At 54.0% G+C, this 15103-nt stretch overlaps 1 protein-coding gene across 1 annotated transcript in view; it reads left to right on the top strand.

Annotated features, from left to right (window-relative positions):
* RIN3 (Ras and Rab interactor 3) overlaps positions 1-15103 on the top strand; it is a 136632-nt gene that overhangs the window by 103380 nt on the left and 18149 nt on the right. Inside the window, exons 6-7 of the mRNA XM_055556743.1 lie at positions 4559-6133; positions 8614-8922. Of these exons, the coding sequence (XP_055412718.1) occupies positions 4559-6133; positions 8614-8922 (1884 nt within the window). The remainder of the gene's footprint in view (positions 1-4558; positions 6134-8613; positions 8923-15103) is intronic.

Consider the following 15103-nt stretch of genomic DNA (forward strand, 5'->3'; position numbering starts at 1 on the left):
GCAGCATCGGTGACAAATACGCAAAGATAAGGGCCGGACGCCCCAGGCACGGTGCCCAGCGCATCACACGTTCTAAGCAAGGCACTCTGTGGCAAAGGAGTGAAACCAACTCAAAATAGCTTAAGATAAAGGGGGATTTAGTAAAAGGAGGCCAGGGAATCTCCGTGATAGGAGCAGAGAGTCTGCTCAGCTTTGCAGGCAGCGGATGCTCTTCTCTGCACACAGCTCAGCCTCCTTAACCCCTGGTTCCCACTCCCAACTCCTCCATCCGTGGGGCTCTGACATCTGCCCCCGCATACTGATCTGATGACCTTGTTGCTGGAATACGTTTATGAGGCATTTGTGCTTTCTGTCACTAGTATCAGTAATGTTTCTTTTTCTGGCATTCTACTCACTTTTTACAAAATGAATAGAGTGTCATAAATCCAGATCATTGCACAAGCCTGCTGTTCAGACAGAGATGATGCTGCTGAAATAGGGTTATTGACTCACAAGCTCAGCACCATGTGATTGCCCAGAATGTTTGCTCCTGAGCTGATGTAGGAAAGTCTGAGCTTGGCCTTGGAAAAGCCAGCATTCAAAAGGGTTCTGTAGGTAGAAGCTTGGGACCACAGAATTAACACAGGGAGCAGTTCACTAAACTGCGTGCAGTTAAATCTTCTCAGTACAAAAGGAATCTAGAGAAAGCAAGTTAGACTTGCAGAGGTTCTCAGACATGTTTGCAGTGAGTATATGTTTTATATTTCTAAAATATGTTTAAAAAGAGAATATGTGCTATAACTCTTCCAAGGTGGCCTGTAACTTGCTTTTGCCTTTATGTTATACAATAAGAACTTTCCTACTTGTCAAAAATTCATTGGAAAGTCCAGTTTAAATGACTGTCTTTTTTTTTTTTGAATGACTGTCTTAACAGCCCACCTTTGGGATGTCACAGAAACATTCACCCACTGATCTCAGACTTTCTAGCAGTTTCCACGGCATCTGGAACACTTGGCTGCCTTTATTCATGCCCTCTTCGTTCCGCCAGTAGCCTGGGGTTTCTCAAGTGTGAAACCTTTGTCACACTTGTCCTCAGGGTCTAGAGCCTAGCACCTGGTCTGGCCAAGGCCCTCTGAGGACTATAGGCATGGACGCCTGGCAGGAGGCATCTCCAGCTGAGACACAGGAGGCCACAGGGCCGGGGCAGAACGTCGGCCACAGTCTGAGGGCGGCACACAGGAGGAGAGGGCTCAGGCCCTTAGGGGAACTGCAGCCGCTGAGCCGAGGTTGGCCGGGTGCCACTAGGCGCAGACGCCCACGGCCGCACCAACCACTATGATTGCACGACAGCCTTCCGCTTCTCCCCTGGCCTTGGCATTCTGCAGAGAAAGTTACCTACTTCCTTTTTTCAAAAAAAAAAGGCATGAAGACCTGAGTTCCCTAATAGGCCCCCAGACCCCAGGGTGTAGCTCCTTGGGTCCCAGCTCTCCCACCTCTCAGAGCGGCCTTGGCTTTGAGGCCTCTGCCCTGCGGGGTGTAACCACCAGGCCTATCTTAGGGGCAGGGGAGCAGTTCCTAGTCACCCAGCCCCTGGACATATTTCCCTGAACCCCACTGTCTCTTCCACTCGTGTAGAAATGCAGATCTGAGTGGTGGAAAGTGTGTTCTTTTTTCCTTTGTGATGCCCGCCCCGCCACCCACCTGCCGCCCAGCCCCACCCCACCCCCAGCCCCCCGCCACCGCTGTCCCCAGGTGGGTGGTCTGGCTGGTGGTCCAGCACTTACAGAGCTCTTTGCTCTCCGTTTTGCCTTTCACCTCTCATTTTCTCACTTCTTTACTTCTTGTCTTTAGACACCCTCCCAGGCCCAGGATGAAACCAGAGGACAGTCCTAGGGTTGGTCTGTCTCATCAGTGTGCACCAGGGCGGGGGAGCCAGGGGAGTGTAGGTGTGGCCTGAAAGTGTCAGGAAAGCTCCACCAAACTGGTGACATTTGACTTGGGTCTTGAAGGTTGGGTAGGAAGGAGTTTGCCAGGTGGAGAGGGTAGGAAAAACATTCGAAGCAGAGGGAACATTAGCCAAGACCCAAAGGTGGAGCTGCCCATGGCGTGTTCAAGAAGGAGTGAGCAGCAGAGAGACTGGGGTGGAGATTCAGTAGGTGAAGGTGTAGAGGGTCAGATCCCACAGGGGATGAATGCCAGGCTAAAGGCTCAAAAGTGATTCTGAACAAATAGCAATCAAGGGTCTACGATATGCCCAGCATAGAGCCACGAGGAGTAGAATGGATTGGACGCAGAGTGGGGACACGGAGGCAGGCTATGGCCATGATCTGGGTGAGCAGTAATGGGCATGTCCAGGCACAGGTGGGCAGTTCTGTTGATTGCCTGCCCTGTGACTTGTACCTTCTCCCAAAGGGTCTTTTAGGAACTTGGAGATGAGCCTTGGGAGCCTCAGCTCACCTATGGGGCTGCTGCCCAGTCCCTTCATCAGACTGGCTGCCTGCTTGCTCCTTGCTAGGAAGCCTACCAAGAAGACTGTGCAAAGTACCCAGGAGAATGGACAGGTCACGGAGGGGTCAGTAGCTGCCCAAGAAAGCAAAGCACAAGGCACAGGCGGCCATGAGAAACAGCCCTCCCCCTCCCCCCACCCCTGTAGATGGTGGGAGAGCTTGAAGACACACCCTCTCATGCCGGGCCCCCTATGTCCTCAGGGAGTGACTGGCCAGGGCGCACATTGGAAAGTCACATGAAAGTTTGTCATCTTTGATACAGTGGAGACAGCTGGCTGAAGCACTTCTAAACATGGAGTCTCTGCCCACGAAGGGGCTACACCATGAGCCCTGCTCTGCTCCTCTGCGATGGCCCCACCCCAGAGAGATGCACATGGTGCTTTCATCTTCTCAGCAGCCCTGTTGTCCTTGAATTACACATCGCTCACCTTGATCGGGTTTCTGACCTCCTTGGCCAGCAAGCTGGTGAACACCCACACCCCTGAGAGTGCCCATCCCTTGGGATGAACACACACACACACACACACAGCTGCCCTCAGTTCCCTGGGTTCCCTACTCCTCGGCCATCTCGCAATGTCTCCTTTCTTCCAGTGTTGAGAACCTGTTGAGTTCTTACCGACCCTGGCTCTGGGGTATACGCCACCCAGCCCCTCACTCAGGCCAGGAGAGCAATAGGGATGGGAAGTGTCGCAAGTTCCTATGAAGGGCGGCCACGCATGTAACACATCAGCCCAGCACCCGGCCTTCAGAACTAGTGCGACCTAGTTCAAACCCCAGCTCCTTCATTCCCCGACCTGGTGACCTTTCGTCTCTCTGGGTCTCTTGTCTTCATTTGTCACATGGGGACAACCTGAGGACTTACACCCGAGGCCTGTGGTCAGAGACCCTGAGACAGTAGAGCAAGCAGCCCACACACCCAGGATCCAGCACATGTTTGTTCCTGGTATTGTCTTTGATGCTATTTTTGGTAATTTTCTTACTGATGACTCCTTCCCGGAGGTAAAGAGCTTTGGGTGAGAGACTGGAGGCCTGGCCTCATTAACAAGGAATTGGCACTATCGATCTCTAAAATTAATAGCTTGGACAAGACCTGGGTTCCCTACTCCTCTTCAGCAGAAGGGACTGCTTGAATGAGTTCGCAGTGACCTGCCAGCCCTCTGACCTTGTTCTCAAAACGTGCCCATGGGGCCCTTCTTGGAGCATCCCGGGCTTTCATCAGGTTCTCCAGAGGGCTTGGTACCGAAAGGTCGGGACCTCCTGTGATCTCGTCAACCCCCGACTTGAACATCCCATGCCCCTTACCCAGAACAAGCCTGGCTCTGACCATCAGTACCTGGAGAGGGAAAGGCCTGCTCCGGTGGCCTCAGCCATGGGCTGAGTCAAGAGAAAGGCGTGTGCTGGGGGCTCAGCAGTGCAGGAGCTCAAGCTCTCCAAGCTGAGGGCAAGAGGGCATTTTCCTGCTTTAGCAGCGAGATCGACCAGAGGTGGAATCATTTTGCAGTGGGCAGGCGTTCCCCTCCTTGGATGGTCAGGTCTGAGCTCACTGGCCACCGTCCATAATTCTTTATTCCTGCTGTGACAACCGCAGTGGCCAAAAACAGGCCCAAAGTCCCTTATCTGTCGGGACCCCATTCTAGATCGAGGCCTAGGAAGGTCTGGAGACTTGCCTCAGAGCCCCCGACTGGTCAGCAACGGGAGCTCTGGGCTTCGTCCACTCCATGTCCACACGTCCCTGCACCCCAGGTCATGGGTGCCCCTCTGGCGGCTGTCACACGCCAGGGGACAGGACCGAGGCGCTGAGCCTGTCGCCAGCACCGTCCTGGCCCCACCCCGGCACTGGCACCGCAGGGGAGGACGGCCCGGGGCTTCCCCCTCCCGAGGCAGGAAGTGGTGGGAGAGGTTTAAAACAGTCCAGGAGGGGAAAACAACCTTCAAGCGGGTGAAGCAAACACCTCGCCGCCGGGCCCTCCCTCGGCCCTGCCCCAACGCAGCCCGCAAGCACCACCGGGTCCGCTCCACGCAGGGGCCCGGCTTCGGGGACTGACCGCCTCTCCCTCTTTCTTCTCGGACAGGCTTCTGGGACTCCTCGCTGAACCCCCGGCGAGGAGGTGGGAGTCCAGCGGAAGCCCCAAGAGACCCAGCCCCTGGAGCGCCCCCCGCCTCCAGCCTCAAGTCCACCGCCCATCCCGAAAACTGCTCGTGTGAAATCGAGCTGTCCATAGGAAACGGCCGCCTGTGGTTTGTGAATCCGATCTTCATCGAGGACTGTGACCGTGCCCCGCCGGCCGACCAGCCCCCCGCTGGAAGCTGCCCCTCGCGCCCGGCGCCCCCCACCTCTGACGCTACCTCACCCACCTCCCGGTGGGCCCCCCGCCGCCCTGCGCCCCCTCCCCCGCCACTCCCCCTGCACCCCCCGGGCTTCAGCCGGCCTCCTCCTGCTGCTCCTCCCTCTCCGGCCAGTCCATCGCCCAGATCTCCCCCGGCGGCGGCTCCCCCGCCTCCAGAGGCTCTTCCGCCCTCACCCCCAGCATCTGCCCCCCACTTGGCACCCCATGCCCCAGGCCCTCCAGAGCTTCCAAGCCAGCCACCCATGACAGCCTGTGAGAGGCTCCCACGCCCCCTCGCAGGCCTGGACCCCCTCAGGGAGGAAGAGATGAAGCCGGGGGCAGCCGCCAGCCCCTTGAAAGCCCCCGCCCCGCCAGTGCCCACGAAGAAGAACCTCCCCACGGTTCCCCCCAGACGCCGCATCTCGGAGAAGGTCTCCCTGGAGGACCAGAGCGCAGGGAAGCCGGACAGGGGGGCGGCCGCAGAGGGGGACCCGGGGGGTCCTTCCAGGGCATCCCCGCTCCGCCTGCCTCCCCTGCGGACCTCAGACACCCCCCGGGACAGGCCTCAGAGAACCACAGAGCCAGGCCAGGAAGCATCAGCCCAAGCCAGCAACCCCGGCAGCGCGCCAGAGCCTCTGAGGAAGATCCGACAAGCCCCAGTCCCGCCTCCCAGGAAGAAACGGGTCTCCCGGCAGCTGGCCTCTGTCCTCCCAACTCCCCAGGAGACTGCCGAGCTCTCCACAGCAGGGGAGGCCCCCGAGAAACCCACGCCTGGTCCCCCACCGGGAGAGATCCAAGGTCCTTCCTACCCCGCTGGGGATAATCAGAGCCCGCATGCCCCGGCAGGGGCCCGACCCCAGAGCGCTCCAGAGTTCAAGGGCTCCCTGGCCTCCCTCTCGGACAGCTTGGGCGTGCCCGCCTCGGCCGCTGACCAGGACTCGTACTCGACCAGCAGCACGGAGGAGGAGCTGGAGCAGTTCAGCAGCCCCGGCATGAAGAAGAAGCCGTCCATGATCCTGGGCAAGGCGCGCCACCGGCTGAGCTTCGTGAGCTTCAGCAATGTCTTCAACGCCTTCCTGTCCAACAACCGCAAGCTGTACAAGAAGGTGGTGGAGCTGGCCCAGGACAAGGGCTCGTACTTCGGCAACCTGGTGCAGGACTACAAAGTGTACAGCCTGGAGATGATGTCCCAGCAGACCTCCAGCACCGAAATGCTGCAGGAAATCCGCACCATGATGACCCAGCTCAAGAGCTACCTGCTGCAGAGTACCGAGCTCAAAGCGCTAGTGGACCCTGCCCTGCACACCGAGGAGGAGCTAGGTCGGTCCTGGGCAGGGGTTGGGAGCGGGCAGGGGCCAAAGACGATCCCAGACAGTTCGCCCTTTCCGTGAATAACCCCTCTACTGTTCTGCCTCTTCCTTCGGAATTCGGCCCAGGGACCCAGATAGATTGGCCCGGCCCCCACCTTCAGGATGCTCCTGGTTTCATTAGGGAGACCAGTCGCTAGAAGCGATTAGCAGCATAAGAAGCAGTAACATGTGTGGCTATTGAGGGCCAGAGGCCGTCTCCGCAGGAGACCTGGTGGCTTCAGAGATAAGGGACCTGATAGGGCACCTCTTGTTTTGCAGATGAGGGGAAAAGCCCTGGAAGGGGAAAGCACTTGCCCGAGGTCACACAGGAGCCAGGAGCAGTAGGGAAGCTGACCGCAGGTCCCTGCCTCTGATTCACCACACCTCCAGCTGCAGAGTCTCTGAGGACTTGGAGGGACAGACAGCAGTGGGGTGAGAGAGGCAAGGGCAGCTATGCGTTCTCCTGTTGGCGAGGCTGGAGAAGCAAAGGAGAAGAGGGAGGCTGTAGGATGAGGACCGAGACAGCCAGAACCCGCCCCAAGCCCAGACATGGGCCAACTCTAAGCATGCATAGCAGGGACTGGCCTCTGCTGGGACTCAGTCATGGGAACAGAGGCTTCTCCCTCACTCCCAGAGATAAGGCAGCTCAGGTGTCTCTCTAGAGGGACAGGACTTGGGACCTCTGCTACCAGGGCCAATAGCCGAGACCACCCCCACCACCCCACCCCAGGAATTGAGTAGAGCCAAAAAGACTTCCCAAGAATATTTCACTACTGTCAATCAAAGCTGAGCATTGCCTTGGTATCAAGTTGACCTGGGTTCAAATCCTTGCTCAGCCCCCAACTGACTGTGACCTGCACCAGCAGAGCCTAAGTTGATCCATCTGTTGAGTGAGAATTATGACATGTATGTTGCAGAGTGCTGTGAGATCAGAGATGACTAGTTCTCACTCTACTAGCTGATCGGGATGCCTCTTGGATAAGATAGCGTTTGAACAGAGGAGGAATAAGCTGTGCAAATAGCCATGTGCATTCCTCCAGGCAAAGGGAATAGCAGGTGCAAAAGCCCTGAGGTAGGCACAAACCTGGCAGGTTGGCAGAATAGCAGGAGGGCCGGGGTGGCTGGAGCAGCCTGAACACAGGGAGCAGGCAAGGTAATGAGTGAGAGGGTCACAGGGTTAGAGCACAGAGGGGCTGGTGGGCCATGGAAAGACTTTGGCCTCTTTTGTGCATGAAAGAAAGAAAGAAAGAAAGTGAAGTCGTGTCAGACTCTTTGCAACTCCGTAGACTGTAGCCCGCCAGGCTCCTCCGTCCATGGGATTCTCTAGGCAAGAATACTGGAGTGGGCTGCCATTTGCTTCTCCAGGGGATCTTCCTGACCCAGGGATCGAACCTGGGTCTCCCGCATTGCAGGCAGATGCTTTAACCTCTGAGCCACCAGAGATTGGGGCAATTACAGGGTTCTGAGCCCTGGAATATCATGATCAAACATAGCATAGCACGATTATGCTGGTTGCTCTGTTGCTGTTGCTGCTGTTAAGTCGTGTCAGTCGTGTCCGACTCTGTGCGACCCCATAGACGGCAGCCTACCAGGCTGTGCCATCCCTGGTATTCTCCAGGCAAGAACACTGGAGTGGGTTGCCATTGCCTTCTCTGTTGCAATGTTGAGTAAAGGACTAAAGGAAGCCAGGGCAAGAGGCTATTAACATAAGTCAGGTAAGAGATAATGACGGCTCAGGTCCAGGTGGTAGCCATGCAAATGATGAGAAATCAGGTTTTGGCTATACTGTATTTTTGAGACTAGAGGCAAATGGATCTGGTAATTGAAAAATACATATTAAGAATAACTCTACTGGGACTTCTTTGGCAGTCCAGGGGTTAAGACTCCATGCTTCCACTGCAGGGGGCACAGGTTTGATTTGTGGTTGGAAAATAAAGATCCCAACCTTGTAGTACAGCCAAATAATAATAATAATTATATATACATATATATAATTTTTAAAAAAGAATAACTCGTTTTTTAAATGTCAAATATTTACTTCATTTGACATTTGACACTTTTTAAATGTCAAACATTTACTGGGCCCTCAGGCCCTCCAGGTACAGTTGCACAGGTTGTAGACTGCACAACTCCCATGTGAATAGGACCGTCTCAGATTGTATATGAATAGGCAGCCCTATGAGAGTTAAATCTGTGCCAAGCCCTGTGAAAAGCATTAGGATACCACGTATGGGTCCCGGAGGGCTCCTGTGCCCTTAGCATTGTGCCTTTCTGTTGAATGTACTACACAGTCTCACCTGGCAGAACTGTGGGCCGAACCTGCCAGGGCTGTGAGTATGTCCTTCCAGGGACCAGGGATGGGGAAGCCACACTGTTGGGCAACAAGACCTGGGGGCGGGATCCCTGCTGCTGGTTTCCTCACCCCACCCTCTGGCTCTCACTCACCTATAGAAGCCATTGTGGAGTCTGCCTTGTACAAGTGTGTCCTGAAGCCCCTGAAGGAAGCCATCTACTCATGCCTGCATGAGATCCACAGCAAGGACAGCTCACTGCAGCAGCTCAAGGATAACCAGCTGGTTATCCTGGCCACCACTACCACCGACCTGGGCGTGACCACCAGCGTGCCAGAGGTGCCCGTCATGGAGAAGATCCTGCAGAAGTTCGCCAGCATGCACAAGGCCTACTCACCCGAGAAGAAGATCTCCATCCTGCTCAAGACCTGTAAGCTCATCTACGACTCCATGGCCCTCGGCAACCCAGGTAGGTGGGCAGCCGGGAGGGGCCCTGGGCTGCGGGTACTCTCTGGGTCCCTCGACGAGTGATGCTATGTGTGGCTGTGACCCCTTCCCCTCAAGAACTCTAGAGCCATTGAGAGGCACGGGAGAAGCTGTCCCAGATTCAGAGATCTGTTAGGGTGGGAGTAGTGGAACTCCTGGGCACGTCCTGTGCTCCCTGGGGGCTGGGAGGAGAGCCGTGATTGGCAGCCACACTGGAAGCAGGCAAGGAATCCAGCCCACACTGTGCCTCTGTATGAATTAGGAAAAGGGACTATCTTTGTTTCCTAGGGCTGCCGTGACAGAGTTCCACAGACTAGTGTCTTAACAGAAATGTGTTGGCCCACAGTTCTGGCGACAGGCATTTTTGATATCAAGGTATCAGCAGGGCCCTACTCCCTCTAAAGGCTGTAGGGAAGGATGTGTTCCAAGCCTCTCCTCTAGCTTCTGGGAGTTCTTGGCTTGTGGCAGTATCACTCCAGCCTTTGCGTGGTGTGCTATCTGTGCATGTGTCTGTGTCCAAATTTCCCCTTTTTATAAAGATGTCAGTCATACTGGATTAGGGGCCCACCCTCCTCCACGATGACCTCCTCTTAACTAATTATATCTGCAAAGACCTAATGTCCAAATAAGGTCCCCTGCGCTGAGGCCTAGGTCTGCAACATACGGATTTGAAAGTACACAATTCAGCCCTTAATGGCCACAGAAATCAGTTACAGAAGTCAGTTGGGCATTTACCCTGATCTGGTCAGGTGCATCTGAGCTTGGTTGGGCTGGCTTGAGGGTCTGTGTGAGGGGTCACTTGGAGGCTGGCTGGGCTAAGATGGTCCTGCTTATAGGTTGGGTGGTTGATTGGTTGTTGACTGGTCTGGAAAGGGGGTGACTGGGCCACATGTTTCTAATTCTGCAGCAGATTAGCCCAAACATGTGCCCACGGTGGTAGTTGGGATCCAAGTGGGCAAGTGCAAAGTCTCTCCATCTGGACTTGAACTAGCACAGTGCCACACTGAACCATTTCACTGACTCACTGAGTCACAAGACTAGCCCAGATTTAAAGGGTGAGGAATTAGACTTCCCTTCATGCTGAGAAGAGCTGCAAAGGAACAAAGCAAGGAGTCCAGATGTAGAGAAGGGAATCACTGGGATCACTTTTAATCAGTTTACCTCAGCGCTGCTCCCGGCAGACAAGGACAGGCATCACTGCGCTGTGGGGCACACCTTAGTGAACAGAATTGTGGCTGCATTTCATCCCCTGATTACCCCTTCAGCTGGATGTCCTTGTACAGTAAGCAACCTGTGTAACTGTGCATGACAGCCATGGAAAGGGAGAATGGAAGGACTGTTACCTCTGTAGCCATACAGATGGGTTCAAATTCCTGATCTGTCACTTACTACCCGTGTGACCTTGAATGATTTACTTAACTCCTTTATAGGACCCAGTTCCCTCATCTCTGGAAGCTGTTTTACAAAGAAACTCAGACCCCTAACATTTCAGAAGCCACATTTGGTCACTTGTAAATATTAGAAATAGCATGTGTAAAATGTCAGCCTGCCACACATGGTGCCTAGTGGGCTTGCCCAGTGGTGGCTGTTTGAAGGGAGGGGTTATCCATCTGTCTTGGAGAAGGGCAAGCCAGTATGGCCACAGACCAACAGAAAGCGTGTGTGTGAGACTGGGGTATGGTGCAAGGTTATGTCAGAGCTCTGAGCCTCAGTTTCCCCCGTGTTAAATGGGCCCAACTACAATCACTTTATGGGGCTGTTGTGGGAGTTAGATTAGCCTGCAGTTTGCAGGCAGACCAGTGGCCGGCACTTGACAAGGACAATTACCACCCCACCCCACCCCACCCCCCCCACCCCCCCCCCCCCCCCGCCTGAACTCATTTGGGCAGTCATTCTCCCTGCCATCCGGGGGCTTGGGGCAAAGTCAGGGCCAAGGGCTCTACAGACCCTGAGATGTTATCAAGGAGGCAGCTTTGGGCCTGAAAAGGGCAGCTGCATCCTCAGCGAGTCCCCTGTTGACTCAGAAACCTTTAGCTTAAACACCCAGTGTCTTGGCAGTGACTTCAAACACCATGAGTTTTGCTGACAGTGAATTTACTTACTGAAAACTTAGCAGCGAGCAGGGAATGGGGGAGGGAAAAGCTAAATGTGAAGGAGAAGGACAGTTGCTAGAGAGACGCCGTCAGAGTTCAGCCTGAGAAAGACCGAGCAGATCAAGGATGCAGATCCTTGTCCTCAGCCTTTGCTGGCGGGGCTGGGGCTGGGGGTGCAGGGAGACGGGAATATCCCTGCTGATTGAGAAGCCAGCTCCAGGCAGAAATTCAGGGCGGGGTCATGGCTCCGTGTGACAATTCCCCAGCGGAAACAGCTCCACTGGGAGCAGATGGCTTTCTGTTCAGGTAGCCATTGCTGCCTGAGCACTGGCCACTGAACCAGTGGACTTTCTGTCTCCCCTGTGCCCTGAGCAGGCCTGGGCTGCCCCACTCGGGGCCTCAGCTTGCTGGGAGGATGCAGGTGAAGAGAAGAGCTGCCCCACTCGGGGCCTCAGCTTCTTCACCTGGGAGGATGCAGGTGAAGAGAAGAGCAGGGATGTGGGGGGGTTCATTCAAGGACACGCGTTTGAACCCAGCTTCGGTGCTGTAGCCTTGGACTTGAATCTCATGGGGCCTCTGCTTGTGTATAAAATGTAGATGATACGACCTGCCTCTCGGGTTGCCATGCAGGGCATTGGGAGAGGACCTGGAAATCACCCGGTTGGCTCAGGCTCCAGGGAGGTACTAATTTCAGAGCCTCCATTTTTTCACTTACAAAGGGGCTGGGAACATCTCTCTCGGGACTGTGGTGAGGCTCAGATGCGACCAGATATGTACGTGAGCGTCCAGTGGATGAGAGGTTGCAGGAATGGCTGCCTTGTCACCAGGTTCCCCCAAAACGTGGAGGCTGAACCCACTCAGTGGTTTCCAAGCTGGGTTCCAGGAGGCATCCCAGGGGCCACCAAAGGGACAAGAGGCTGGGCTTGACCCCTGGCAGCCCTGCTTGTCCCTGTTTTACACGCAGGGTTCCATCTGGGATTCTGTTTGAAATAACCCGTTCTGCTGCTAAACTTTTTAGTTTTTTTAAAAAAATCTTTCATTTGGAAATAATTCCAGACTTCAAGAGCAGGAATAGTTCATTAAAAGAGAAATATCCGCATACCCTTTGTGGACTGCTAATATCTTAAACATCATTTGCTTTATCATTTTTACTCTCTGTGCATATGTAATTTTTTCCTGAATCATATGAGGGCAGGTTTACATACAGCTTGGCCCTTTACCCCAAATACTTCTAAAAATAGGGGTATTCCCTCACACAACCACATTAAACTCGTCTGCTTCATAATTTTACATCAATACAGTGCTTTTCTCCACGGCACCTTCTGTACTGCTGGCAGTCAGTGATCTGACGGGGCTTTCTTTACCACTTCCTCCCCCAGCTCAGGATCCAGGGGGAGGGCAGGGATCGCATTTCGCTGTCTCCTTTAATCTGGAACTTCACAGCCTTTCTTTGTCTTCTATGACATTGACATTTTTAAGGAATACAGATTTCCCTCCCCACCCCCCACCTCACTGTTTCTTTGTCATGAAAGTTCCTCATTTTGTGTTTGTCAGATGTTTCCTCATGATTAGACATTTTCAGCCAGATCTCTTAAATTCTCTTCTGACTTGGACCTGCCATGATCTTAGGACCAGGCCCTCTACCTCGGGCCTTCTGCTCACATCCACCCCAGCTGCCCACCTCCTACCCCACCCTGACTCCCCTCATCCCCACCCCATTCAACCCAGAGGCTTCCAGCACCTTGCTACCCAGAGTGTTGTCCACAGACCCACAGCACCCCATGGAAGCCCTGGGAGCATCAACGACCCCGTGGAAGGCACACATCCAGCTTGGGTGCTGCTGGCCTTCACCACTGACCTGCTCTTAGCAGAAAAAAGCCCTTCTCCCCATCACTCCACATCCCCTACACCACACCCTGCCCCAGCCCCTCGAGTCCAGGGAGGAAGCTCCACCCACCTGTCTTTCCCATTACACAATGCTGGCAATAGTAACTGGTACCTGCAAGGCATGGCTGCTGGCAAGGCGCTGGGATGGGGTGGGGGTGGGCATGGAACTTGGAGACATGAGGCCTGGGATCATGGACCAGGCTTTCTTTTCCAGAAGGCAGTTGCTTTTAATGCCCGTGATATGGGCCTGGATTCAAGGCTGGGCTTTCCTCACTCCAGAGCCTGTGCCTCCAGCACTGTACCTGGCAGATCCTGGGAACAGATCCCAGAATCCATAAATCCCGATCATGTACTTCTTCCAATGAAGCTGGTTTAGGGTCCGCGTCAGGCAGAGAGTGGCAATGGCACCCCACTCCAGTACTCTTGCCTGGAAAATCCCACGGACGGAGGAGCCTGGTGGGCTGCAGCCCATGGGTCACGAAGAGTCGGATGCGACTGAGCGACTTCACTTTCACTTTTCACTTTCACGCATTGGAGCAGGAAATGGCAACCCACTCCAGTGTTCTTGCCTGGAGAATCCCAGGGACCGGGGAGCCTGGTGGGCTGCCGCCTATGGGGTCGCATAGAGTCAGACACGACTGAAGCAGCTTAGCAGCAGCAGCAGGCAGAGTGGAGAGTTCACGGAGACAGATGGCTTTGGACCGACCTGGCCCTCCTTTCTGCAGCCAGGAGCAGACTGCATGAGGCCTGGTGAGAGCAGTTAAAACTTCTAGAATCATCCCTTCTATTACTTTGATAAACAAGCGGTCGCCACCTCTTCAGTATCTAAGACCAGACATTCAGGGCTGACCTTGCTGTTCGGAAGAAATAGTTTCAAGTCCGAGAACTCCTCCACAAGAGGAGGGGGAAGGAAAGAGGAACACAGTGTATGCAAATATGGGGACTCCTTCTAAAAGAAAACAAAGAGCCTTCTTCTAATATAGATAAAAAGCAGGCAGCATCCCAGAGGGCAGTGAAGGCCAGCCCGCTGCTTTTTCCTCTTCCTTCAGTAGTCTGTGTAGCTTGTTCAGGGAGACCCCAGGTGTGTGGGACCAAAGGCCCGTGACATCTACCAAGGGTAGAGAGGACAGAGAAGGAGGGCAGGCTGTGGGTTTTTAAAAATCTATGTTTAAAAAGCCTAAACTGATTTCTAATGACAAATTTCACTAATCGTTTATTATAGAAAAAGATGATTAGTATTGTGATAGGTTTCTATCTGGTCTCTTTGAAATAGATATAGACAGGCAAATAGATAATTAATTAAGGAAATACTTTCTGCTGTAACAAATAAACCCTGCAATCTCTAACTCAATACAAATTTATTTCTCACACATGTAGGTCCAATTGGATAGAGGAGAGGGGAGTGGGCTCCATGCCATATAGTCATCCAGGGATCCAGGCTAGGGGAGGCTTTCTAAGTCCCCTAGGCATTGACATGCAGGTAACAGAAGGGAGACACGTGGACAGACAGAGAAGCTATGTGTCTGGCCTGGAAGCACAGAACAACCTTGTTTTTATGCCCCACAACAGAAATGGGGTTCAGGACCTCTAAGATGTCATGTTCTGAGGATTGCGTGCTAAGTCACTTCAGTCGTGTCTGACTCTTTGTGACCCTATGGACCATAGCCAGTCAGACTCCACTGGCCATGGGATTCTCCATGCAAGAATACTGGAGTGGGTTGCCATGCCCTCCTCCAGGGGATCTTCCCCACGCAGGGATTGAACTCGTGTCTCTTATGGTCTCCTGCATTGGCAGGCAGGTTCTTTACCATTAGTGCCACTGAGAATTAGAAGCCACATTACCCTCCTGTCTTGTATAATAACCATGTCTAACATTTCTCACAGTCCAGTAACCCAGCAGGTACCATGTTCATCACTTTCTGTCTTATTTGGGCTTCCCAGGTGGCTCAGTGGTAAAGAATCCACCTCCCAATGCAGGAGATGCGGGTCAATCCTTGGGTAGGGAAGATCCCCTGGAGAAGGAAATGGCAACCCACTCCAGTATTTTTGGCTGGGAAATCCCATGGACAGAGGAGCCTGGAGGGCTACAGTCCATGGGGTTGCAAAGAGTCGGACAGGACCGAGTGAGTAAATGACAACAATAACATTCTGTCTTATTACTGAAACATCACAACCACCCACATG

Source organism: Bubalus kerabau, chromosome 19 (assembly GCF_029407905.1).
Source record: "Bubalus kerabau isolate K-KA32 ecotype Philippines breed swamp buffalo chromosome 19, PCC_UOA_SB_1v2, whole genome shotgun sequence".
Lineage (NCBI taxonomy): Eukaryota > Metazoa > Chordata > Mammalia > Artiodactyla > Bovidae > Bubalus > Bubalus kerabau.